This window comes from Scyliorhinus torazame, chromosome 5 (genome assembly GCF_047496885.1).
Source record: "Scyliorhinus torazame isolate Kashiwa2021f chromosome 5, sScyTor2.1, whole genome shotgun sequence".
Classification (NCBI taxonomy): domain Eukaryota; kingdom Metazoa; phylum Chordata; class Chondrichthyes; order Carcharhiniformes; family Scyliorhinidae; genus Scyliorhinus; species Scyliorhinus torazame.
Window position 1 is genome coordinate 151,663,124 of NC_092711.1, and position 26,792 is coordinate 151,689,915.

The 26,792-nt window shown below is 46.6% G+C and overlaps 2 protein-coding genes across 3 annotated transcripts in view; one reads left to right on the forward strand and one right to left on the reverse strand.

Moving 5' to 3' along the window:
• The window catches only part of LOC140422076 (uncharacterized), a 329,884-nt gene that overhangs the window by 60,775 nt on the left and 242,317 nt on the right, over nt 1–26,792 (forward strand). The window lies entirely within an intron of this gene.
• LOC140422086 (uncharacterized) lies at nt 20,814–26,600 on the reverse strand. Of its 2 annotated transcripts, XM_072507098.1 has the most exons (3): nt 26,551–26,600; nt 24,689–25,975; nt 20,814–21,320 (listed from the first exon to the last, which is right to left on the reverse strand). In XM_072507098.1, the coding sequence occupies exon 2, from the start codon at nt 25,564–25,566 to the stop codon at nt 24,697–24,699; it is 870 nt and encodes a 289-aa protein (XP_072363199.1). In that variant the 5' UTR covers nt 25,567–25,975; nt 26,551–26,600; the 3' UTR covers nt 20,814–21,320; nt 24,689–24,696. The 2 variants fall into 2 exon arrangements, with proteins under 2 accessions (XP_072363199.1, XP_072363198.1); XM_072507097.1 differs by lacking the exon at nt 20,814–21,320 and having other exon boundaries at nt 24,647–25,975.

A 26,792-nucleotide genomic window follows, 5' to 3' on the forward strand; every position in this document is an offset into this window, starting at 1 on the left:
GGTTAGCACTGCTGCCTCACGATACCGAGTTCCCAGGTTCGATCCCGGCTCTGGGTCACGGTCCGTGTGGAGTTTGCACATTCTCCCCTTGTTTGCATGGGTTTCGCTCCCACATACCAAGGATGTGCAGGTAGGCCACACTAAATTGCCCCTTAATTGGAATAAAATGAATTGGGTACTCTAAATTAATATTTAAAAAAACTAACAAAAAAAAAGAATCTATCTCAGGCTTAAATATACACAAGGATTTTGTCCCCACAACTCTCAGTTCCAAAGACTCTCAGAAGAAATTCCTCCTCATCTCCGTCTTAAATTGACATCTCTTTATTCTGAGACCATGCCCTCTGGTCCTAGATTCTCCCATGAGAGAAACATCCTCTCCGCATTTACCCTGTCAAACCCCTTAAGAATCCTGTATGTTTCAATGAGATCACCTCTCATTCTTCTAAATTCCAATGAGTAGAGTCCCAACCTGTTTAACCTTTGCCCCGAAGACAACCCCTCCATAATGGGGATCATCCTAGTGAACCTTCTCTAAACAGCCTCCAATAAAATAATATCTTTCCTTAAATAAGGGGACCAAAACTGCCCACAATTCTCCAGATGTGATCTCACCAGCACCTTGTACAGCTGCAGCAAGACTTCGCGACTCTTATACTCCAACCACCTTGGAATCAGGGCCAACATTCCATTAGCCTTCCTGATTACCTGCTGCACCTGTCTGCTAGCTTTCTGTGTTTCATGCACAAGTTCCCCAAGTCCCTTTGTGTTGCAGCTTTCTGCAGTTTTTCTCCATTTAAATAATACTGATCTTTTGTTCTCCCTTCCAAAATGAACTTCACATTTTCCCACATTATGCTCCATGTGGCAACATTTTGTCCACTTGCTTAACCTAGCAATATCTCTTTGCAAACTGTTTGTATCCCCCTCGCAACTTGCCTTTCCATCTATTTTTGTGTTGTCTGCAAATTTGGGCACAGTACGTTCGCTTCCTTCCTCCAAGTCATTAATACAAATTGTACACAGTTGCGATCCCAGCACTGACCCCTGTGGAACCCCACTGGTTACAGGTCACCAACCTGAAAAAGAACCCCTTATCCCCGCTCGCTGTTTCATGCTCATTAGCCAATTCTCTATCCATGTCCATATACTACCTCCAGCAACATGGGTTCTTATCTCATGACTTAATGTTTTGGGAGGTACCTTGTCAATGGCCTTCTGGAAGTTTAAATGCAACACATCTACTGATCCCCCTCTATCCACTCTGGTTGAGACTTCCTCGAAACACTCTGATAAATTAGTCAGACACGGTTTCCCTTTCACAAAGCCATGCTGACTCTGCTTGTTTAGATTATGATTTTCTGAATGTGCTCCTATTACTTCCTAATAATTGCTTCCAACATTTTTTCAATAATAAATGTTAGGCTAATCGTCCGATAGTGTCTCGTTTTTTGCCTCCCTCCCATTCTGAATCGGGGGGTTGTCACATTGGCAGTTTTCCAATCCTCTGGTACTTCTCCAGAATCCAAGCATTTTTGGAAAATTACAATCAGTGCATCCACTATCTCTGCAGACATTTCTTTTAGGATCCTTGGATGCAGCCATCCAGGGGACTTATCTTATCCCCATTAGTTTGTCCAATACAACTTCTCCAGTGATGGTATTTAATTGTTCGTATTCTTTAGTATTAATGGGATAGTCAAAGTATCTTGCACTATAAAGACAGATGCAAAAAAAATCTGTTTTAACTCCTCTGCCATTCATTCCGTAGGGCAGGGACTCACTGGGGGTGCAGGTTGCCCGGGAGTGGGGGAGGCTTCGCAGGTACAATATCACTAGTTTGGTGGGGAGAGTGAAAGCCGATCTGGCAAGGTGGGATGGTCTCTTTCTGTCACTGGCGGGTCGGGTACAGGTGGTTAAAATGAATGTGTTGCTGCGATTTCTGTTTATTTTTCAATGCCTACCGATTTTCCTGCCAAAGGCTTTTTTCAGGGAGATTGAGGGAAGGATTACCTCGTTCATATGGGGAGGGAAGGTGGCCAGAGTGAGAAAGGTGCTGATAGAGGGGAAGGCAGGCAGGGGGTTTGGTTCTCCCGAACCTGATGTACTACTGCTGGGCGGCGAATGTGGAGAGGTGCGGGGCTGGGTCAGAGGGGTTGATTCCCAGTGGGTCAGAATGGAGGAAAGTTTGTGCAGGGGGTTGGGACTGAAAGCACTAGCAACAGCGCCGCTCCCGATAGCTCCGGGTAAATACTCAGGGAGTCTGGTAATAATAGCTTCATTGAAAATCTGGAGGCAGTTTTGCCAACACTTCGGGTTGGGGGCAGGGTCAAGGGAAATGCCGATTCGGGGGAACCACAGATGTGAGCCAGGGAGGTGGGATGGAAGTTTTCGGAAATGGGAAGAGAAGGGGATTAAGACTCTAAAAGATTTGTTTCTTCGGGATCGGTTTGCAGGATTGAGGGAGCTGGAAGCGAAGTATGGGCTGGAGCGGGGAGAAATGTTTAGATACTTGCAGGTTCGAGATTTTGCCAGGAAGGAGATACAGAACTTCCCGGAGGAACCGGCCTCCACATTGCCTAAGGAGGTGCTGACGACAAGGGGACTGGAGAAGGGGGTCACTGTCAGCGGTGTACGGAGCTATTTTGGAAGAGGATAAGGTACCACTGGAAGAGATCAAAGCAAAGTGGGAGGAAGAGTTGGGAGAGGTTATAGAGGAGGGGTTCTGGTGTGAGGTGCTCCGGAGAGTAAATGCCTCCAACTCATGTGCGAGGTTGGGGCTGATTCAGCTGAAGGTGGTATACAGAGCACACCTCACGAGGGCGAGGATGAGGCGATTCTTTGAAGGAGTAGCTGTGTGTGAATGTTGCGGGGGGTGGGGGGCGCGCTAATCACGTTCATATGTTTTGGCCCTGTCCAAAACTAGAGGAGTATCGGAAGGAGGTTTTTAGGGTCATTTCCGAGGTGGTGCACGTGAAACTGGACCCGGGTCTCCGCGAGGCCATATTCGGGGTGTCAAATCAGCAAGGGTTGGAAACGGGGGCAGAGGCAGATATTGTAGCCTTCGTCTCGTTGATCGCCTGAAGACGGATCCTGCTGGGATGGAGAACAGCCTCTCCACCCTGTGCCCTGGCGTGGCGGGGGGACCTGTTGGAATACTTGACCCTTGAAAAGGTTAAGTTCGAACTGAGGGGAAGGATGGAGGGGTTCTACAAGTCATGGGCATTATTCATTATGCACTTTCAAAAACTGGATAACATCGAACATTAGTTGGGGGGGTGGGTGGGAGGGTTGGGGGACTGTGTGTGTTAATGGTGACTATGGGTAATCCCTGATTCCTTTATGTCATTTGTTTATGTAAACATGCGGGCTGATGTTTGGGGGTTGGTGGGGGGATGGGATTGTTGTTATTGTTATGGGGATTGACATAATTGTTGCTGATTATTGTTTATTGTTGGTGGGTGTAAATTTGGCAGAAAATGTGAAAAAGGAGAATAGAAATATATATATTTTTAAACTCCTCTGCCATTTCCTTGTTCCCCATAACTGACACGGCAGCATGGAGGCACATGGTGGTTAGCACTGTTGCTTCATAGCTCCAGGGACACGTGTTCAATTCCCGGCTTGGGTCACTGTCTGTGCAGAGTCTCCACGTTCTCCCCAAAACTGCGTGGGTTTCCTCCGGGTGCTCCGGTTCCCTCCCACAAGTCCCAAAAGACGTGCTTGTTAGGTGAATTGGACATTCTGAATTCTCCCTCTGTGTACCCAAACAGGTGCCGGAGTGAGGCGACTGGCGGATTTTCACAGTAACTTCATTGCAGTGTTAATGTAAGCCTACTTGTGACACTAATAAAGATTATAATAATAAAGAATATTATTACTATCTCCTCAGATTTATTTTCTAAGGGGTCTCGGTGGAGTTGAGGTTTCAATCAGATCAGCCGTGAACTTATTGAATGGTGGAGCAGGCTCGAGGGGCCGAGTGGCCGACTCCTGCTCCTAATTCGTATGTTATTACATCCTTTATAATAGATTGTAGCATTTTCCCTCCTACTGATGTCAGGCTAATGGGTCTGTGGTTCCCCGTTTTCTCTCTCCCTCCTTAAATATTGGGGTTACATTTACCACCTTCCAATCTGCAGGAACCATTCCAGAATCTATAGAATTGTGAAAGATGATCACCAATGTAGCCACTATCTCTACAGCCACCTCTTTCAACACTCTGGGATGTAGAGCATCAGCTTTTGGGGATTTATTAACTTTCAATCCCATTAATTTCTCCAGTACTACTTTTTCACTAATACTAATCTCTTTCAGTTCCTCGTGCTCACTACTCCCTTGGTTCTCTCGTGTTTTTGGGACGATTTCTGTATCTTCCTCCGTGAAGCCAAACACACATTGTTTAGTTTCTCTGCCATTTCCTTATTCCCCATTATAAACTCTCCTGTCTCTGCCTGGAATGGACCCACATTGGTCTTTGCTAATCTTTTCCTGTTCACATTCCTACAGCAGCTTTTCCAGTTGGTTTTTATGTTTCTCACCAGTTTGCTCGCATATTCTATTTTCTCTTTATCAGTTTCTTGGTCCTTTGCTGAATTCTGAACCAAGTTCCCAATCCTCAGGCTCATTAATATTTTACCCACTTTGAGTCTCCTCCATTGATCTAATAGAATCTAACTTTTCTTGTTAGCCACGATAGCTTCATTTTGCTGTTTAATTTTTGCTTCTTAAAGGAATCTATATTTTATGTAAACAAAATGCGAGTGGTTGCCTGTCTATTGTCTATCGTCATACAAAAACAACAAAGAACAAAGGACAGTACAGCACAGGAACAGGCCCTTCGGCCCACCAAGCCTGCTCGGATCACGATGTCTGTCTAAATTAAAACCTTCTGTGCTTCCAGGGTCCGTATCCCACTATTCCCATTCTATTCATGGATTCGTCAAGATGCCTTTTAAACATCACTATCGTACCTGCTTCCACCACCTCCTCCGGCAGCGAGTTCCAGGCACTCACCACCCTCTGTGTAAAAAAACCTCCCTCATACATCTCCTCTAAACTTTGCCCCTCGCACCTTAAAGCTATGTCACCTGGTAATTGGCTTTTCCAACCTGGGAAAAAGCTTCTGATTATCCACTCTTTTATCAGGTCGTCCCTCAACTCTGTCGCTCTAGTGAAAAGAATCCGAGTTTATCCAACCTCTCCTCATAGCTAATACCCTCCAGGCAAGGCAACATCCTGGTAAACCTCCTCTGTATTCTCTCCAAAGCCTCCACATCCTTTTGGTAATGTGGTGACCAGAATTGTAGGCAATATTCCACGTGTGGCCTAAGGTTCTGTACAGCTGCAGCATGACTTGCCAATTTTTATACTCAATGTCCCGACCAATGAAGACAAGCATGCCGTCTGCCTTCTTAGCTCCTTATCCACCTGCGTTGCCACTTTCAGTGATACGTTTATTGTAATTTCCCAATCTACCACAGACAACTTGCCCCTCAGACCATGACAGTTTCCTTCTGCGAGAAACACCCAGATAAATTAGACAAAAGAACCCTGTAACCACCACAGCCCATCTTCATGAGAACATGGCTGCTTTGGGAACTAAATATCTTCCAATGTGCAAACACCTTTTCATTCTGTGCTCCTCGTCAAACTTGGAACCAGGTAATCGCAACGAGGCTCAAAAATGGTCAGCCCACCGGAGGCAGAGGTGTTAGACCGGCCAGTCCAGCAGAAAGAAACCCTCCAATCATCACCATTCACCAGATGTCAGAATGAACAAAATGCAGTCCTGGATGTCAGTGAGAGCAGAAACAATCACAACGGAGCCAACATCTGTAATTTATTGTGAAATTGTTGGAGTCACAACAGGTGTGATGAATCACAAAACCCCCTCCCCACATTGAGAACAGATGAATGGTCTCTCCCCAGAATTAACTCGCTAGTGTCTCTGTAGTTGGGACGGATCATTGAATGTCTCCCCTGCTCAGAGCAGGTGAATGGCCTCTTCCAGGTGTGAACTCGCTAGTGTTCCTGCAGGGTGTATGGATATCTGAATCCCTTCTCTCACTCAGAGCAGGTTAACGCCTTCTCTTCTGTGTGAACTCGCTGATGTCTCCGCAGGTGGGACAACTGAGTGAATCCCTTCTCACACTGAGAGCAGGTGAACGGCCTCTCCCCAGTGTGAACTCGCTGATGTCTCCGCAGGTGGGATAACACAGTGAATCCCTTCTCACACTGAGAGCAGGTGAACGGCCTCTCCCCAGCGTGATGTCGCTGATGTATCCGCAGGTTGGATAACTGAGCGAATCTCTTCTCACAACGAGAGCAGGGGAACGGCCTCTCCCCAGTGTGAACTCGCTGATGTATCCGCAGGTTGGATAACCGAATGAATCCCTTTTCACACTGAGTGCAGGTGAACGGCCTCTCCCCAGTGTGAACTCGCTTATGTTCCAGCAGACCCGATGAAGTAGTGAATCCCTTCTCACACTGAAAGCAGGTGAACGGCCTCTCCCCAGTGTGAACTCGCTGATGTATCTGCAGGTCGGATGATTGAGTGAATCCCTTCTCACACTGAGAACAGGTGAACGGCCTCTCCCCAGTGTGAACTCGCTGATGTCTCCGCAGGTGGTATAACTGAGTGAATCCCTTCTCACACTGAGAGCAGGTGAACGGCCTCTCCCCAGTGTGACGTCGCTGATGTTTCCGCAGGTCGGATAACTGAGTGAATCCCTTTTCACACTGAGAGCAAGTGAACGGCCTCTCCCCAGTGTGAACCCGCTGGTGTCTCCGCAGGTGGGATAACTGAGCGTATCCCTTCTTACACACAGAGCAGGTGAAAGGCCTCTCCCCAGTGTGAATGCGCCGATGAGCGTCCAGCACAGATGGAAACCTGAATCCCTTTCCACAGTCCCCACATTTCCACCGTTTCTCCAGGGTGGGGGTCTCCTCATGTCTCTCCAGGTTTGCCGATCAGTTGAAGCCTCGTCCACACACAGAACACGTGTACGGTCTCTCCCCACTGTGAATGGTGTGATGTTTTTTCAGGCTGTGTAACTGGGTAAAGCTCTTTCCACAGTCAGTGCTCTGGAATACTCTCACTTGGGTGTGTGTGTCTCGGTGATTTTCCAATCTCACTAATGTTTTGAAGCCGTCAGAAAAGACAAACATTTCTCCTTCTCGATTCAAAGTCCGGTGATATTCAGTTCCAAGGAATTGAGAGACACAAGTCAGATTGAGACGTGACGATTGCGATTTCTGTCTGTAATTCCTCCTCTTCTAATATCCTGTAAAAACAATTTACAAAAGTTACTTTTCCGCTCCGCATTTTGGAGAAGGTATCCTGAGGGTAACTGCAGTCTGGCCGTGGGGTTAATCCTCCGGGTCCTCAGTCTTATTGAGGAATGTCCCCTTGGGTCTATTGTGGTGGTGATTCTTTTGTATTTTTGTTATTATGGGAGGGTTGATGTGTTGTTGACTTTATCCTACTCTGGTACAGACGGGGCTTTTATCCGTGAAAGGAGCAGTTTGAGGAAACTTTGGTAAAGTGAGTTGGAGGAGGGGATAATGGCGCACGCCCGATTGTGGTGTGAAATCTGTTCCTGTCTCTCTGTCGCCTAACTAATGGCGGCAGTTAATCTGCAAATTTTCTCAGGGAATGTACGGGGTATCCATCACCCTATCAGAAGGAAAAAGATCCTCTCCTTTCTTAAGGAGAAAGTCGACATAGTTTTATTACAGGAAACTCATCTGGATTATGAGAAACACTTTAAATTGAGGCGGGATTGGGTGGGGCAGTTTTTTTCACATCTTTTTCATCCAGTAACAGACTTGTGGCAATGCTTATTATACACTATCCAAGCAGTCAGGGTAACTCTGCCGATTACAATGTGCATGTCAATTTCCTTTGTGCCAGTCCCCCCATCTCCCGTCCCTCCCCTCCGCTCCCTCCACTCATTGTTTCTGGGTTCTTTCCTGGGCCCTTCACTGTACAATGGGAGTTATCTGTTATTTACAAGTGGACGGTGTCCTCCCTCCCCCCCCCCCCCCCCCCCCCATTGATGGGCCTCCCCCCTTCCACTCTGCGCACTCCCTGACCTGTTTTAAACCTTCCCTTGGATGTTCCTCTTCTTGTGTTTTTGTTCGAGGCTCTCTGGTTTCTGTGTCAGTTGGTTTCTGGTTCTCCCTCCTTGTCCCAGTAGCCCCCCCCTCCCCTTTTCCTGCCTGCTCCCTGTGATCCCCTTGGCTCCCGTACGCCCACCTCCCTCCCCAGTGTTCCATTGGCCGCTGGCTTCAAATAGGTCCTGGAACAAGTTGGTGAATGGCCTCCACACTTTGTGGGAACAATCCTCTGACCCTCGGACAGTGAACTTGATCTTCTCCGGTTAGAGAAATTCCGATAGGTCTGCCAGCCAGTCTGCAGCTGTGGGTGTTGCTGCTGATCGCCAGCCGAGCAGGATTCTCCAGCGGCCGATTAGAGAAGCAAAGGCAAGAGCGTCCACCCTCTTCCCCATGAATAGTTCTGGCTGGTCGGATACCCCGAAGACTGCCATTTGTGGGTACGGCTCCACCCTCATAACCATGGGCATTGCCTCTAAATAGACTGTGCAGAATTCGACAAGTCTGGGGCATACCCAGAACATGTGGGCATGGTTTGCCAGGACCCGCTGGCACCATTCACATTTGTCCTCCATCTCCGGGAAGAACCTGCTCATTCGGGTTCTTGTCAGGTATGTTCTGTGCACAACATTCAGCTGCATGAAGCTTCGCCTTGCGTAGGAGAAGGTGGAGTTGGTCCCGTTCAGTGCTTCGCTCCAGAGTCTCCACCCTATTTCCGTCCCTCGTTCTTCCTCACATTTTTCCTGGGTTTTGTCAAGTAAGGAGCCTATCCTTATTAAGAGTTGTCCGTACAGGTCCCCAGTTTCCCTTCCCCAGACTGTCTGCGTCCAGTAACTCCTCTTGCATTGTGCTTCTCAGGGTTCCTGGGTATGCTGGTGTCTCCTTGCAGAGAAAGTTTTTGACCTGGAGCTCATCCCTGTTTGGTAGGTCCAGTCTCTCCGTCAGCTCCTCTAAGGTCGCTAGTCTATTTCCCGTGTAAAAGTCCCTAACCATCAGTGTTCCCCCGCCCTGTCTCCACCTCTTGAAGGTGGCGTCGAGAATGGCTGGTGCAAACCTATGGTTGCAGCAGATGGGGGCCATGAAGGACACATCGGTCAGACTGAAATGCTGCCACATCTGGTTCCAGGTTCTCAGGGTAGCTACCATCACTGGACCGGTGCTGGCGGGGATGGGAGTGTTGCCGTGGCGACGGCCCGGAGGATCATTCCTGAACATGAGGACTCGTCCATCATCAACCATTCCATGTCAGGGTCCTTTACCCATCTCCTCACTCTTTCGGCTGTGGCTGCCCAGTGATAGTATTGCAAGTTCGGGAGGGCCAGGCCTCCCATGTTTCTTCTCCATTGTAGTACTGTTTTAGGGATTTTTGAATTCTTGCCCCTCCGCACAAACGATGTTAGGTTAGGTGGGTTGACCATGATCAATGCACCGGAGTATGGGAATAGGATGGGGAGTCTGCCTCTGTGAGTGCTTTTTCTGAGGGTCAGTGCAGACTTGAAGAAGCGAATGGCCTCCTTCTGCACTATAGAGATTCAATGTCATCGATGTTATTTTAATTCGACTATGTTGTTAGTCTGTTTTGTAATTTTTGGGGGTATGCGCCCTGCATTGTTATTCTTCTGTTTTCATATAATCTTACCCTCTTTCCCCGCTCACTATGTTAACCTGTTAACTAATCTGGCATTTCATCTTGAGGCTCTGGTCGCTCAAATATCCAGCTATGAATTAATTCTGCAATGTGTTGCTTGTATTTATGTGGCAGTATTTATGTGGCAGTATCAGTTGTTCTACACGTACCCATTTTCCATCAATATTTCTGTTATTTTGTTGCATTCATTATTTTAAAAATGGTTCAAAAAAACATAACAAAAGAAAGATTAAAAATCTGTCCAACTCATCCTTGAATATATTCAGTGACCCACAGACTCCACTAATCCATGTGGAAGAGAATTCCATAGACTAATAGCCTTTTGAGGGAAGAGATGACTGGAAATATATAAATAGCAACAGTACAATATTACACAACCAGAAATAATAGTAAATGTACTTTATTAGACATAAATAATATATCTAATTTTAAAATACTAGACATATCTCTAGCCGATATTAATTTACTGTCCCATTAAATGTCAGCCATCTCCTGGAGAAACCAGTCCTTTAATTGTGATAAAAGGAAATTACTGCGGGTGCTGGAATCTGAAACGAATGAGAAAATGCTGGAAAATCTCAGGAGGTCTGGCAGCATCTGTAGGGCGAGGAAAGAGCTGACGTTTCGAGTCCGGTGACTCTTTGTCAAAGAGTGATCGGACTCGAAACAACAGCTTTTTTCTCTCCCTACAGATGCTGCCAGACCTGCTGAGATTTTCCAGCATTTTCTCTTCCTTTAATTGTGAACATCAGGAAAGAGACCATCCTTTTATTTATTAATTTTTTTTAATGCATTTTATTCAAACTTGTGTCAAAGTAGGTTACAGCAAAGAACCCCCCCCCCCCCCTCCCCGGGAAACATTCTTCCCAACAATCAACTATATGGTTTGTACAGATTTTTCTCCTTTTCCATTCCCCCCACCACCCCCCACACGACGAACGGCTCCTCAAACATGGTCACAAACATCCCCCACCTTTTCTCAAACCCCCCTGCTGCACCCTTAACTCATACTTTATCTTCTCTAACCGCAGGAAGCCGTGCAGGTCACCCAACCGCGCTGCTACCCCCGGTGGCGAGAGACCATCCTTTTAGTCAGACAAATAAATGTGTCGAGCTGAGGGAGCAAAGGATGTCAATGTCTTTAAGAGAGAGAGAGAGACCTGGGCCAAGCTTTCCAGAGTCTGCACCCTCCCTGGATTCACTTCCTTTCCCTTCAGTTGCTGCAAGTGACTAATTGAAGGTGAGAATGAGAAAAGAAATGAAAAGGGAGAGAAAAGAAAGTGTTTCACTCACAGATGTTGCAGACAGGTGTTTTTTTCCTTCACTTCCGCTGTAACATCACAATTGGGCCCCGCCTGAATCAGCCAATAGGAATTACTCTATTCCGCGCAGTCGTCACCGGGTTCCAGTGCGCAGGCCCGGCGCTCCCCGCCCCCACCCGTTGTTTCGCCCGCCCCCTGAACAAGGGAGAAAAGAACCCGACAACAGAACCGCCTCGAGACAAGGTTTCCAGGCAACCGGCTGACGGCCAGAGCGAGAAGCCAATCGGTGATCTGCCCACGACTGCGCATGTCCAAGGGAGAGGTGAGGCTGCGCATGTGCAAAGGGTAGCCCGCCTCCTGACCTTTTACCTGAGGTATTGACCAATGGCAAGAGTTGGAGGACCAGAGTTGGTCCTCCAGCTAATCAGCTCGGGCTGTGTGTGACTGCTCCATTGAACTTCACAAGGGCGCAAACTTCCTCCCGTCTCTAACATCTGTGAGTAAAACACTTTCTTTTCTCCCCCTTTTCATTTCTTTTCTCATTCGGACCTTCAATTGGTCACTTGCAGCAACTGAAGGGAAAGGAAGTGAATCCAGGGAGGGTGCAGACTCTGGAAAGCTTGGCCCAGGTCTCCCTCTCTCTCTCAAAGACATTGACATCCTTTGCTCCATCAGCTTGACACATTTATTTGTCGAGGTCTTCTCAGAAGCCCAAATACGACATTCACGAACCCTGCCGCTGCCCAGCTTGTAATGTAATTAGGAGCCAATAGTGATGCAGAGCGAGGTCAGACTGGTCCTCCCTCATGATTGTCAGAAGGAGGGCAGCACGGTAGTGCAGTGGTTAGCACTGCTGCCTCACGGCGCCGAGGTCCCAGGTTTCATCGCGGCTCTGGGTGACTGTCCGTGTGGAGTTTGCACATTCTCCCCGTGTTTGTGTGGGTTTCACCCCCACAACCCAAAGATGTGCCGGGGAGGTGGATTGGCCAAGCGAAATTGTCCCTAAATTAGAAAAAATGAATTGGGTACTCTAAATTTAAAAAAGAAATTGATTGTCGGAAGGATGCCCTCCAGCTTTCTCACCAAAACTTTAGACAGCAGTTTCAAGTCAATATTCAAAAGAGAGATTGGCTGATAAGAGACACACTCCCTAGATCCTTGTCCGCTTTAGAATCAAACAGACATAAGCCTCACAAAGAGTCAATGGCAGCATACTTGAGTCAAAGTGATAATACATACCCAGAAATAGTTCCAACAGTAAACCTCAAATCCCCTATAAAACCCACACCCACAGCCATGTGGTTCCAGCACTTTACCTGGCTGCAGCTCCTACATGGTCTTTGACATCACTTCCCTAGAAAGAGTAGCATTAAGAGCCTCACACTGGCTTTCTGAGGCCTCCGGAAGATTCAATGAAAATAAATAATGCTCCACACCGCCAACACATCACCAGACTGCTCAGACTTGTATAATCCTGCATAGAATTCCCGAGATTCCTGTTTATTTCCTCCGTCTTCATGACCTTTTTCCCTCCGCCATGCCGCACAGAGAAAATTGCTCCAAAGTCGGCCTTTGTATTTGCTCAGGTTACTCCCAAACTCGTACAACTTCTGCCTCACAAACTTTCAACTTTTCTCAACCTGCTGAGTAAATAGGGAGACTTGCTGCGTTAACCTCCTTCAGCAATAGCTTACTCGGGCCTCCTTATAATTCTCCTCGGACTTCGCCAAACAAACCTCCAGACGCTGCTGGTTCTCCAGCACCTGCACCTTTTATTAGCAGGGTAAGAAATAATCATCCCCCCCCCCCCCCCCACCGGCATGAGCTTTACACGTCTGGAGGGGGAAATACCAGGGGCCGAGTTAACGGAAGAACTCAAACTCTTCCTTACAATGTGTAGTAAATGAGGTCCTCTTATCAGGAAGGCATCAAACCTCCACTTTCTTGACCTGGGGGTGAGCCCTCGAGCAGAAGCTCCAGAAAAATGGGGGGTTGGTCCAAAATTATAATGTTTCCTGTGTTGCAGGAGGACACCAGGTGTCGGATCGTCTTTGGCACAAAAAAGTCGTTGATTCTAGTATGACATTGATGTGGGGCTGGAAAGAACGTAAAATCTCCGCCCCTCGGGTGCAAAGTTCTCCAAACATCCACATAACCCACCTCCTCACAAGCCGAAGCTCCACCCTAGCTTGAAGCGTGGGGGATTCTTGGTAACGGGGAGCTTATCTACCAGAGGATTTAAGTGGCAGTTGAAGTCGCCAACTACAAAAATGTTAGCTGAAGCTAACTCTGCGAAATCCACAAAAGCCTTCGCAATTAACTCCGGGAGTAATTCGGGGATCCATAAACATTCATTATTGAAACAACATCTCTATGCACCGAACCTCTAATGATCACATATGTATCTGCTTTGTCCTTGGTGCAGGTTTCAAATTTAAAAGGGATATTTTTATTAATAAAGATTGCCACACCCCTGCTACTTGATGAAAAAGAGGCAAAAAAACCTGCCTCACCCAATCCCGCCTCAGTTTAAAGTGTTCCTCATCACAGAATCCCTACAGTGCAAAAGGAGGCCATTCGGCCCATCAAGTTTGCACCTGCCTTTGAAAGAGCACTTCCTTAAGCCCATGCGTCCAGCCTATCCCATTCACCCAGTAACCCTACCAAAGCTTTTTGAACACTAAGGGGCAATTTAGCATGGCCAATCTACCTAATCTGCACATTTTTGGACTATCGGAGGAAACCGGAGATCCCGGAGGAAACCCACACAGACACTGGGAGAATGTGCAAACTCCACACAGCCAGTCACCCGAGGCCAGAATTGAACCTGGGACCCTTGAGATGTGAAGCAGCAGTGCTAACAACCATGCCACTGTGTCGCCCCAAATGAGTTTAATCTAGATGAGTTTCCTCTAATAAAGCGATGTCGACTTTCTCCTTAAGAAAGGAGACAATCATTTTCCTTCTGATAGGGTGATGGATGCCCCATTCATTCCCTGCGAAAATATGGATTGGATTGGATCCGCTGGTGACTCAGCAGGCTGGATAATTGAGTGAAACCCTTCTCACACTGAGAGCAGGTGAGCGGCTTCTTCCCAGTATGAATGCGTCAATGAGCTTCCAGCAAACATGGGGCACTGTATCCCTTCCCACAATCCGAACATTTCCACGGTTTCTCCATGTTTTGGGTCTGTGGGGGTCAGAGATGTACAGCTTTTGGGGAATGGAAGAGGAAAGAATGTTCCATAGAAACTAGAATTGTCTGTTCTTAATTTCTGTCCTGTGCTGACATTGATGTATTTTGTAAATTGTTTTTCCAGGATATTAGAAGAGGACGAATTACAGACAGAAATCTCAAACATCACGTCTCAATCTGGCAGAGTCACTCGATTCCTTTGGACCTGAATATCATCAGTCTTTGAATCTAGAAGGAGAAATGTTTGCCTCATGTGTTGACTTCAAAAGATTTTAAACATCAGTGTGACTGGAAAAGCACCGGGACACGCACACACCCGAGTGAGAGTGTTCCAGAGCACTGACTGTGGAAAGAGCTTTAACCAGTTACATTGCACCATTGATAGTGGGGAGAGACTACACGTGTTTGTGTGTGATCAAGGCTTCAATTATCCAATCTGTGGAGACACAAGGAGATCCAAAACATGGAGAAACCGTGGAAATGTTCGGATTGTGGGAAGAGATACAGTGCCCCATGTTTGCTGGAAGCTCATCGACGCATTCACACTGGGGAGAAGCCGTTCACCTGCTCCCAGTGTGAGACGGGATTCACTCAGTTATCCAACCTTCACAGACACCAGCAAATTCACACTGGGGAGAGGCCATTCACTTGCTCTCAGTGTGGGAAGGGATTTACTCAATTATCCAGCCTGCAGAGACACCAGCAGGTTCATACTGGGGAGAGACCGTTTACCTGCTCTCAATGTGGGAAGGGATTCAAACATTTATCCAGCCTGCACAAACATCAGCGAATTCACACTGGGGAAAAGCCATTTAGTTGCTCTCAATGTGGGAACAGATTCAGTGCGTTATCCAGCCTGAAGTCACACGAGCGAGTTCACACTGGGGAGAGGCCGTTCACCTGCTCTCAGTGTGGGAAGGGATTCAGTCGTTCGTCCAACCTGTGGGCACACCAGCGAGTTCACACTGGGGAGAGGCCATTCACCTGTTCTCAGTGTGGGAAGGGATTCACTGAGTTATCCCACCTACAGACACACCAGCGAGTTCACACTGGGGAGAGGCCATTCACCTGTTCTCAGTGTGGGAAGGGATTCAGACATTCATCCACCCTGCAGAGACATCAGCAAGTTCACACTGGGGAGAAGCCGTTCACCTGCTCTCAGTGTGAGAAGGGATTCACTCAATTATCCAGCCTGCAGAGACACCGGCGGATTCACACTGGGGAGAGGAAATTCACCTGTTTTCAGTGTGGGAATGAATTCACGCAATTATCCAGCCTGCAGAGACACCAGAGGATTCACAGTGGGGAGAGGCCGTTCACCTGCTCTCAATGTGGGAAGGGATTCAGACATTTATTCATCCTGCGGAAACATCAGCAAGTTCACACTGGGGAGAAGCCGTTCACCCGCTCTCAATGATTAGGGGCTGTTTAGCACAGGGCTAAATCGCTGGCTTTGAAAGCAGACCAAGGCAGTCAGCAGCACTGTTCAATTCCCGTACCAGCCTCCCCGAACAGGCGCCGGAATGTGGCGACTAGGGGCTTTTCACAGTAACTTCATTTGAAGCCTACTTGTGACAATAAGCGATTTTCATTTCATTTCATTTCATGTGAGAAGTGAATCTCTCGATTATCCATCAGAGATACCAGCTGATCTGATTGTAACCTCAACTTCACATAGGTCATAGAGTCATACAGCACAGTAAAGGACTTTCGGCCCATCGAGTCTGCGCCAGTCCAAAACAACCACTTAACCATTCTAATCCCATTTCCCAGCACTTGGCCTATAGCCTGGGCATCGCAAGCGCCGATCTAAATGCTTCTTAAATGTTATGAGGGTTTCTGCTTCCACCAGCCTTTCAGGCAGCGAGTTCCAAACTCCCACCACCCTCTGGGTAAAAAAACTTTTCCTCACATTCCCTCTAAACCTCCTGCCTCTTACCTTAAATCTGTGCCCCCTGGTCACTGATTCCTCCACCAAAGGGAAAGGTTTTTTCCTGTCTACTCTATGTCCCTCATAATATTTTACATCTCAATCATGTCCCACTCAGTTTCCGCTGCTCCAAGGAAAACAATCCAAGTCTATCCAATCTCTCTTCATAACTAAAACTCTCCAACCCAGGAAACATCCTGGTAAATCTCCTCTGCACCCTTTCCAATGCTATCACATCCCTCCTATAATGTGGATTCCAGAACTGCACACAATACTCTAGCTGTGGCCTAACCAATGTTTTATACAGTTCAAGCATAACCTCCATGTTCTTAAACTCTATGCCTCACCTAATAAAGACAAGTATGCCTTCTTTGCCACTGGATCCTCCTGCTCTGCCACCTTAAGGGATTGGTGTACATGCACACCAAGTCCCCCTGATCCTCGGTCCTTCCTAGGGTCTGTTTATCATGTATTCCCTTGCCTTGTTTGACCTGCCCAAGTGCATCACTTTACACTAATCCAGATTGAATTCCATTTACCATTGATCAGCCCATCTGACCAACCCGTCTATATCCCCCCTGTAATGAAAGGCTATCCTCCTCACTATTTACCACCCCACCAATTTTCATGTCATCTGCAAACTTACTGATCAACCCTCCTACATTCATGTCCAAGTCATTTATATAAACCACAAACAGCAAGGGCCCCAACACTGATCTCTGTGGGACCCCACTGGACACAGTCTTCCAATCAGAAAAACACCCCTCAACTATCACCCTCTGCTTCCTGCCACTCAGCCAATTCTGGATCCAAATTTCCTTGGATTTCTTGGGCTCTTACCTTCGCTATCAGTCTCCCATGTGGGACCTTATCAAAAGCCTTGCTGAAGTCCAAATAGACTCCGTCAAATGCATTTCTCTCATCCACACAGCTGGTCACCTCCAGGTTTAGTGCCCAGAACTGCTCACAGTCTCCAAGTGGGGTCTAACTAGAGTTTTGTAAAGCTGCAGCATAACGTCTGTTTCCTTATACTCCAGTCCTCTAAATATAAAGGCCAGCATTTCATTAGTCTTCTCAATGACTTTCTGCACTTGTTTATGACATTTTAAAGATCTATGCTCGATTATAAAATTCTCCTGTCTCTACCTATAAAAGACCCATGTTTATCTTCACCAAATGTTTCCTTTTTATGTACCGACAGAGGCTTTTACAGTCCATTTTTATGGTTTTTTTTCTAGTTTACATTGATATTCTATTCTCCCTTTCTTTATGAGTGTCTTCGCCCTCCTTTGCACAATTATAAAATCCTCCCAATCCTCAGCTTTACTATTTCTGGTAACTTTATTGGCCTTTTCTTTCAATCTTATACTGTCTTTAACTTCCTCTACCAGCGGGCAGAACGGTGGCACAGTGGTTAGCACTGCTGCATCACGGCACCGAGGTCCCAGGTTTGATCCCGCCCCGGGTCACTGTCCATGTGGAGTTTGCACATTCTCCCCGTGTTTGCGTGGGTTTCGCCCCCACAACCCAAAGATGTGCAGGGTAGGTGGATTGGCCATGCTAAATTGCCCTTAATTGGAAAAAATGAATTGGGTACTCTAAATTTTTAATGTTTTTTTAAACCTCCTCTGTTAGCCACGGTTGATTGACTTTTTGGGGTTCTTGTGCCTTGAAAGAATGTAAACTGTGTAATAATTCTATAAAGTCTCTCCATTTCCTGTGTACTGTCACACCTTTAATGTATTTCCCCCAATCCACCTCAACCAATTTGTCCCTCACACCGTCATCATTTCCTTTGTTCGAATTTAACACCCTGGCTTCAGATTGAAATACCTCACCTTCAAACTTAATGTAAAATTCTGTCATAGTGTGGTCATTCATCCAAAAAAGTTCTTTTACAGCAAGATTATTTGGGCGGCACGGTAGCACTATGGGTAGCACTGTTGTTTCACAGCGCTAGGGTCCCAGGTTCGATTCCCGGCTTGGGTCACTGTCTGTGGAGTCTGCATGTTCTCCCCGTGTCTGTGTGGGTTTCCTCCGGGTGCTCGTGTTTCCTCCCACAATTCCCAAAAGACGTGCGGTTAGGTAATTTGGACATTCTGAATTCTCCCTCTGTGTACTCGAACAAGCTCCGGAATGTGTCGACCTGGGGCTTTTCACAGTAACTTTATTGCAGTGTTAATGTAAGCCTGCTTGTAATAATAATAATTTACTGTCACAAGTAGGCTTCAATGAAGTTACTGTGAAAAGCCCCCAGTCGCCACATTCCGGCGCCTGTTCGGGGAGGCTGGAATGGGAATTGAACCAAAGCTGCTGGTCTTGTTCTGCATTACAAGCCAGATGTCTTAGCCCACTGTGCTATACCAGCCCCGTGACAATAAATATTATTATTATTATTAATTAACCCTTTATTGCTACATAATACTGGATCTAAAACAGTTGGTTCTCTAGTTGGTTCCTCAACTTACTGTTCTAGAAAACCGTCCCTACACAGTCCGGAGACTTGTCCTCCACAGCATCAGTGCTCATTAGGTTTACACAGTCTATATGCAGATTGAAGTCACCCATGATAACTGTTTTACCCATGCTACAAGATTCCCTGATCTCCTGATTAATCTCATGCCCCACCACTACTGTTTGGTGGTCTATAAACAACTCTTACCAATGTTTGCTGCCCCATGCTGTTTCTTAGCTCCACCCAAACAGATTCCTGACTGAGATCCTCCCTTACTAATGTACTGATTCCATCCCTTATTATCAGCACAGCATCACCTCCTTTTCCTTTTTGCCTGCATCATCAGCAAACTTAATGACCATACCTTCGGTCCCGTTGTCCAAGTCATTGATATAAATTATAAAAAGTTGAGGCTCCAGCACTGATCCCGGTGACACACCGCTCATTACATCTTGCCAACCAGAAAATGACTGATTTATGCCTACTCTCGGTTTTCTGGTATCTCGCCAATCATTCACCATGAAAGACAGTTCTGGGGTTAAAGGCTGCCAGACAGAAAAGAGTGGAACCCTGGGGAATGAATCATCACTTTGGACTGATTCTGAAACGATTAAGTTTCGACTTCCGGGGTAGATAATATAATTGTGAAGTGCAGTTTTTGATTGTGTAAAGGGCAAAGTTCTATTTTAGACTTTAATGTGTAGGTTTCCGACAAAAGTAATGTTTAGTTAGTATTGTTTCTAGTTATAATGAGTTGGATGATGGAATCGAATGCGTGGCGGCTAATTTAAAAAAAAAATAAAGTTAAAGTACCCAATTCTCTTATTTTTTCCACTTAAGGGGCAGTTTAGTGTGGCCAGTTCACCTACCCTGCACATCTTTGGGTTGTGGGGGTGAGACTCACGCAATTACGGGGATAATGTGCAAACTCCACAAGGACAGTGACCCGGCCTGGATCAAACCCGGGTCCTCAGAGCTGTGAGGCAGCAGTGCTAACCACTGCACCACCGTGACGTCCTTGACAACGAAATTTGCTGATGACACAAAGATAGGCCAGAAAGTAATTTGTGACGTGGACTTAAGGAGTCTGCAAAGGACAACAAATAGGTTAAGTGAATGGACAAAAATGTTACGGATGGAGCATAACGTGGAAAAACATGAACTTGTCCACTTTGGCAGGAAGGATTAAATAAAACAGCATATTATAGAAATGGAGAAAGATTTCAGAACTGTGACGTACAGAGGGATCTGGGTGTCCTGATACAGGAATCTCAGTAAATTAGTTTGCAGGTACAGCCAGTGATTGGGAAGCACAATGGAATATTGTTGTTTATTGCAAGGGGACTGGAACATAAAAGTTGGGATGTTTTGCTGCAGTTGTACAGGGCCTTGGAGAGACCATATTTAGAGCACTGTATACAGTTTGGGTCTCCTTATTTCAGAAATGAGATAGTTGCATTAGAAACAATTTAGAGGTTGACTCCCCGGATTCATTGAATGAGGGGGTTATCCTCTGAGGAAAGGTTTGACAGGTTTGGACTGTATCCATTGCTGTTGAGAAGAATGAGAGATGATCTTATTGAAACACGAGGTCCTGAGTGGAATTGACAGAGAGAATGATGGGAGGATGTTTCCCCTTGTGGCAGAGACTAGAGCTCGGGGACACTGTTTAAAAACCGGGCTGTGATTTTGTTTTCTGGTGCAGTGCGCCCCGCTGGCTGCGGGATTCTCCATCTCACCAGCCGGTCAATGGGGTTTCCCATTGTGGGCAGCCCCATGCCACCAGGAAATCCCCAGCATGGGTGCACTGCTGGCAAGGCGGAGAATCCAGCCCAAGGGGTTTCCCATTTAAGATGCTGATGAGGATATTTGTTCTGAGGGCCGTGGGTCTGTGGATCTCTCTTCCCCAGAGAGTGGAGGGGCAGTGAATACGTTTTAAGGCTGAGTTTGATAAATTCTTGATTGACATGGGAGAGAAAGGGTGGAGGAAGGAAAGTGGAGTTGGGACCACAATCAGATCAGCCCTGATTTTATTGAATGGTGGAGTAGGCTTGAGGGGCCGAATGGCCTACTCCTCCTAATTTGAATGTTTTGATCCTTAACACCCGCTTCCCCAAACTCTGAAATTATTCACATAACCTTTATTGGTGACCGTGGTTAGATTTTATTCAGTATAAATAAGAGCTAACACATGTTAATGTCTGAGCAGTAATATCAAAGTGCAGCAGCATTCCCATTACACTCTGGGTAGAAGCACCATCTCCAGGTAAATGCTCCCTGCTCTGCCCCAGATGCCATGGTCCCAGTCAGTGGAATGTGTAAAACCTCAACAAACCTCTGTGCCCAGGGAGTCCCTTCTTATACTTTATTACATCACAAAGTCTATGGAGACTGATTTAACCCAATCATTGCCGAACTAATATTTGAACAGACCAATTACAAAGCCTGTCATTGAACCATCTGTACCCACCCAAGCCACGTCCAACTCTCAAACAATTGTCTTCCCCACGCTCCGTCCCCGGTACAGGGAGTCAGCATTCCCATGCCAAGCAGTGAAAACATGGTGGCCTTGACAGCCAGGTGTTGTCTAGGATTCCAGGCACTCTTGTTTTCTCTGTCCTCTGGGAGCTGTTGATCTCCCTCTTCCCACACAGCAAGTCGTCTGTTCTCAGCTCTGCTCTATTTCAGTTGGAGTTTGGTCCTTATTACACCTTTCGGATCAATAAAACATTTGGTCAGTGAAGACCCAAACCACAATTTCCCATCCTGTCACCTGTCAACCATCCTTACCCAGAGCGTAATCACAACAGGAATAAAAACAGGAGAAGTGTAACAATCAAATTCATAATAAATCCAGCCAGTCATAGAATTTAATTTAATGTTCGCTAATTAGCAAGAAAACCTGAAGTAGGGAGTCCCCCAGGATTCTTAGAGTCCACACCTAGAGGGGGAGGAGAACACTCTCTCTGACGCATTATTTTCCAGTTCTGTTCTGGCTCCGCCTGGGGTAACATCTACTTGATATTTTCTTCTCCTGAAGGAACACCGTGAGTTCTAGGTCACTGGCACATTAGGACAGATGCTTCAAGCAACAGATCAAGCATGGATGTACAAGATTCTCCAGCTCTCTCTTTGTGGACAGTTCTTACTCAGTATTATTTCTCCCAAGTCCTTCCTTATCCCATCATCGCTTTAATTTCACTCCCACTTTGACCATGTCCAGTGTGTTTAATTCTATCCTGATTGTTTTAAAGTCAGTTTCTCTCTGGAGTGTGTCAATGTCTTGATGATGTCACAATGGTGCCTCAATCCCCTGGCCACATTAACCATTTCATCTCCTGCTGTGTCTCCAGTAGCTGTGTGTGTTTGGGACCCAGTCTTCAGTCCATTTCACCATGAATTTAGGCTTGTTATTTTTCACATGTAACAAATCACATCTGCACACCCACACCGGTATCCCAAAATCATGTCACATATTCTTAACTCTCAGATACGCTGATGAAAAGATCAAAGGGAGTGTCTGGCTGTCTTATCTGCCCTGTTATGAATAGAACGTAGGAGGATACCAGATTGATTCCATTCACTCACACCCAAGGTAAATATTCCAATTCATTTATTGTCCAGAACAATATTCCCAGTATCTTTAAAACAGAAATTAAACAGTCCCGTCCGATCCCAGTTATTAACATATTCTGTTTGTTTGTTCATGTCAGGCTGGGATTGTTCACCTTGGAGCAAAGGAGGTCAAGGGGAGATTTGAGAGAGGTGGACAAGATTATGACAGGTTTAGGTAAGACGGATAAAGAAAAGCTGTTCCCATTCGCTGATGGGACAAGGATGAGGGGGTATAGGGTTATCAAAAGGGTTCCAATCTAGAGAAATAGATTTGAAAAGCAGGGAGGTTATGTTCAACTTGTTTAGAACCAGGGTCACTGGGAGCACTGTCAACATTTGTCATCTCCATTTAGAAAAATAGAGGCACTGGAGAAGTTGCAACAAAGATTCACAAGAATAATACCAGAACTGAGAGCATTTCACCCTCAGATCATATCATGTATGTATAGATCATATAATTTGCAGTGCAGAAGGAGGCCATTCGGCTCATCGAGTGCACAGGCCCTTGGAAAGAGCACCCCACTCAAGCACACGCCTCCTCCAGTCCATCACCCTAACCCAGTAACCTCACTAGGGGCAATTTAGCATGGCCAATCCACCTAACCTGCACATCTTTGGACTGTGGGAGGAAACCGGAGCACCCGGAGGAAACCCACGCCCACACGGGGAGGATGTGCAGACTCCACACAGACAGTGACCCAAGCCGGGACTCGAACCTTGGACCCTGGAGTTGTGAAGCAACTGTACTAACCACTATGCTACCGTGCTGCCCTCAGGAAAGACTGGGGCTGCTTTTCTCAAGAAAAGAGACGGCTGAAGGGTGACCTGATGGAAGTCTTTAAGATTATGAAGGGGTTCAATAATCCAATAGGGATTTCAATGAGAAACCTCTTTATCCAGTGAGTGGTGAGAATGTGGAACTCGCTACCACAGCGAGTGGTTGAGGTGAACACCATGAATACATTGAAGGGGAAGCTAGATACATACATGAGAGAGAAAGGAATAGAAGGGCCAGATTTCAGGTCTCAGGTAAGAGATTAATGCTGGGAGGTGGTGGGGAGGGGGGATATTTTGATGAAGCGAATGGTAATGACCTGGAACTCGCTGCCTGTGAGGGGGTTGGAAATGAAGACAAGGGAGGATTTAAAACGGAAATTGGATTGACATTTGAGAGAAATGAACTTGCAGGGCTACAGGGTTAGAACGGGGCAATGAGACTGACTCGCTGGCTCCAGAGCCAACAGGGAATCAATGGACTGAATGGCCTCCTACTCTGTCCTCATGACTCAAATCTAAAGAGAACAATTTCAGCTGCTCCAGTCTTTCCAACTCACTGAAGTCCCTCATCCCTGGTGCCATTCTCGTAAATCTCCTCCGCATCCTCTCTGAGAATATCACATCTTTCCTCAAATATGGAGCCCACAGATAGTAAAAGGAAATCGAGGCACTGGAGAAGGTACACCAAAGATTCACAAGAATAATACCAGAACTGAGAGCATTTAACCCTCAGGAAAGGCTGGAGCTACCTTTCTCTAGAAAAGAGAAGACTGAAGGGTGACCTGATGGAAGTCTTTAAGATGATGAAGGGGTTCAATAATCCAATAGGGATTTCAATGAGAAACCTCTTTACTCAGCGAGTGGTTGAGGTGAACAGCATGAATACATTGAAGGGGAAGCTAGAAATACATGAGGGAGAAAGGAATAGAAGGATATGCTGATGGAGGAGATGAAGAGGGATGGGTGGAGGTTCATAGAATCATAGAATTTACAGTGCAGAAGGAGGCCATTCGGCCCACCGAGTCTGCACCGGCTCTTGGAAAGAGCATCCCACCCAAGCCCACACCGCCCTATTCCCATAACTCAGTAACCCCAGTCAATCAACACTAAGGGCAATTTTGGACACTAAGGACAATTTATCATGGCCAATCCACCTAACCTGCACATCTTTGGACTGTGGGAGGAAACCGGAGCACCCGGAGGAAACCCACGCACACAGGGGGAGAACGTGCAGACTCCGCACAGACAGTGACCCAGCCGGGAATCAAACCTGGGACCCTGGAGCTGTGAAGTAATTGTGCTAACCACTATGCTACCGTACTCACCCGTGCTGTCTTTTCATGTGGAGCATGAATACTAAGAGACCAATTGAGCCGACTGGCCTTGCCCTGTGCTGCAGACTCAATGGAACAGAGACAAATATATTTATTTTAGATTCAACTGTGGTAGGAAAAACACTATTTACTGTCCAGGATAAAATAAATATCCTTTATCAGCTTTTGTGGATCATTTCAGTGGAAATGTTCTCTCCCAGGCTCAAAGAGCATCAGCCCACTGGAAGCCAAGTTGTGAGACCGGCCAGTCCAGCAGGAAGAAACCCTCCGAACCTCCCACTTCACCAAGTGTCAGAATGAACAGGGTTCAGTCCTGGGTGTGATCAACAGCAGCAATAACAGCAGAATCCAACCTCTGTAATCACTGGTGAACTCGCTGGTGTCTCAGCAGGTGTGAAAATTGAGTGAATCCCTTTTCACACTCAGAGCAGGTGAACGGTCTCTCCCCAGAATGAGCTCGCTGGTGTCTCATCAGGTTGGATGAATCTCGGAATAGTTTCCCACACTCAGAGCAGGTGAACGGTCTCTCTCCAGTGTGAACTCGCTGGTGTGTCAGCAGTGCAGATGAATCTCTGAATCTCTTCCCACAATCACCGCAGGTGAATGGTCTCTCCCCAGTGTGAATCTGTTGGTGTCTCTGCAGTTTGGATGACCGGGTAAACCCCTGCCCACAGTCAGAGCAGGTGAATGGCCTCTCCCCAGTGTGAGCTCGCTGATGTTCCAGCAGGTTAGATGACGTTCTAAACCTTTTTGTGCAGTGAGAGCAGCTGAATGGTCTCTCCTCAGTGTGAACTCGCTGGTGTGTCAGCAGGTTGCATAAATAAGTAAATCCCTTCCCACAGTCAGAACAGGTAAACGGCTTCTCCCCAGTGTGAACTCGCTGGTGGGCCAACAAGGTGGATAAATCTCTGAATCCCTTCCCACACTCAGTGCAGGTGAACGGTCTCTCCCTGGTGTGAATTTGTTGGTGCCTCTGCAGTTTGGATAATTGAGCAAAACCCCTCCCACACTCTGAGCAAGTGAATGGTCTCTCCCCGGTGTGAACTCGCTGGTGCATCAGCATGCTAGATAACTGAGTGAATGCCTTCCCACAGTCAGAGCAGGTGAATGGTCTCTCCCCGGTGTGGCTACGTCGATGAATTTCCAGCTTCGATGGGGATATGAATCCCTTCCCACATTCTCCACATTTCCATGGTTTCTCCATGGTGCAGGTGTCCTTGTGTCTCCCCATGTTAGACCATCAAATGAAGTCTTCACGCACCGAACAAATGTGGCTCCATATGATAATGTTTTTTTCAAGCTGTGTAAATGGTTAAAGCTGGAACACTCTCACTCGGGTGTGTGTGTGTGTGTCCTGTTGCTTTTCCAGTCACACGAATGTTTAAAATCTTTTGAAGAACACAGAACAGCCAAAAACCAAAGAGAAAATGCTGGAAAATCTCAGCAGGTCTGGCAGCATCTGTAGGGAGAGAAAAGAGCTAACGTTTTGAGTCCAGATGACCCTTTGTCAGAACAGTCAAATATTTCTCCTATATTCAAAGACTGATGATTTTCAGGACCCGAAAAATTGAGTGACAGTCAGATCTTGATGTGATATTTCGTCTTCGTTTCCTGCCTGTAAATCCTCCCCTTGAAGTATCCTGTAAAAAGAGTTTCAAAATTCATTACTGTCAGTGCAGGATAGAAATTCAGAACAGACAATTCTAGTTTCTATGGAACATTCTTTCCTCTTTCTCATTCCCCAGAAGCTGTAAAGTCCGCCCCACGCACTCTCCCTCCATTCTCACTCTGGTATTACCCCTCCCAATTCTCCTGAAGATGCTGATTCAGGCTGATTAACAGATCCATGCTTCTGCTTCCAGTCCTGGACACAGACTGAAAATCTTCATGTAGGCTGCCAGACTGATACATGTTTAGATATTTTGTTTCGATCTGTTGGCTGGACAGTTGGTTTGTGATACAGAGGTGGTTAAATTCCTGTGCTGGCTGAGGTTATTCATGAAGGGCCCACCTTCTCAACTTTGCCCCTCGCCTGAGGTGTGGTGATTCTCAGGTTAAATCGCCACCAGTTAGCTCTTCCCCCATCAAAATACAAATATATCTAATAGATGTTTCAGTTGGTTAAGATACAGCAGAATGTTCCTGCAAGGCCACAGTTGAATGCCAGAATGAGAAAAGAAATGGAAAGGGGGTGAAAATAAAGTGTTTTACTCACAGATATTGGAGACAGGAGGAGGGTTCTGACTGTGTGAAGCTTAATCTTCATTCACACAATGCCCGCGCTCTGATAGGCTGGAGAGCCAATGTCCTTCCGGTCTGTCAAAGCTTGCTATTGGCTCCGCGCCGCCAAAGAACAATGGGCAACGGAAGTCATGTGGCACTGGAAGCACATTTACCTCCAGATGCGCCGACCATTTGGCCAATGTAAAAGGTCCATTCCTGCACATGCGCCATTTT

What these genes read in the sequence shown, in the direction of transcription:
- LOC140422086 (XM_072507098.1), bottom strand. Translation starts at nt 25,566, where the DNA reads ATGGGGAGACACAAGGACACCTGCACCATGGAGAAACCATGGAAATGT.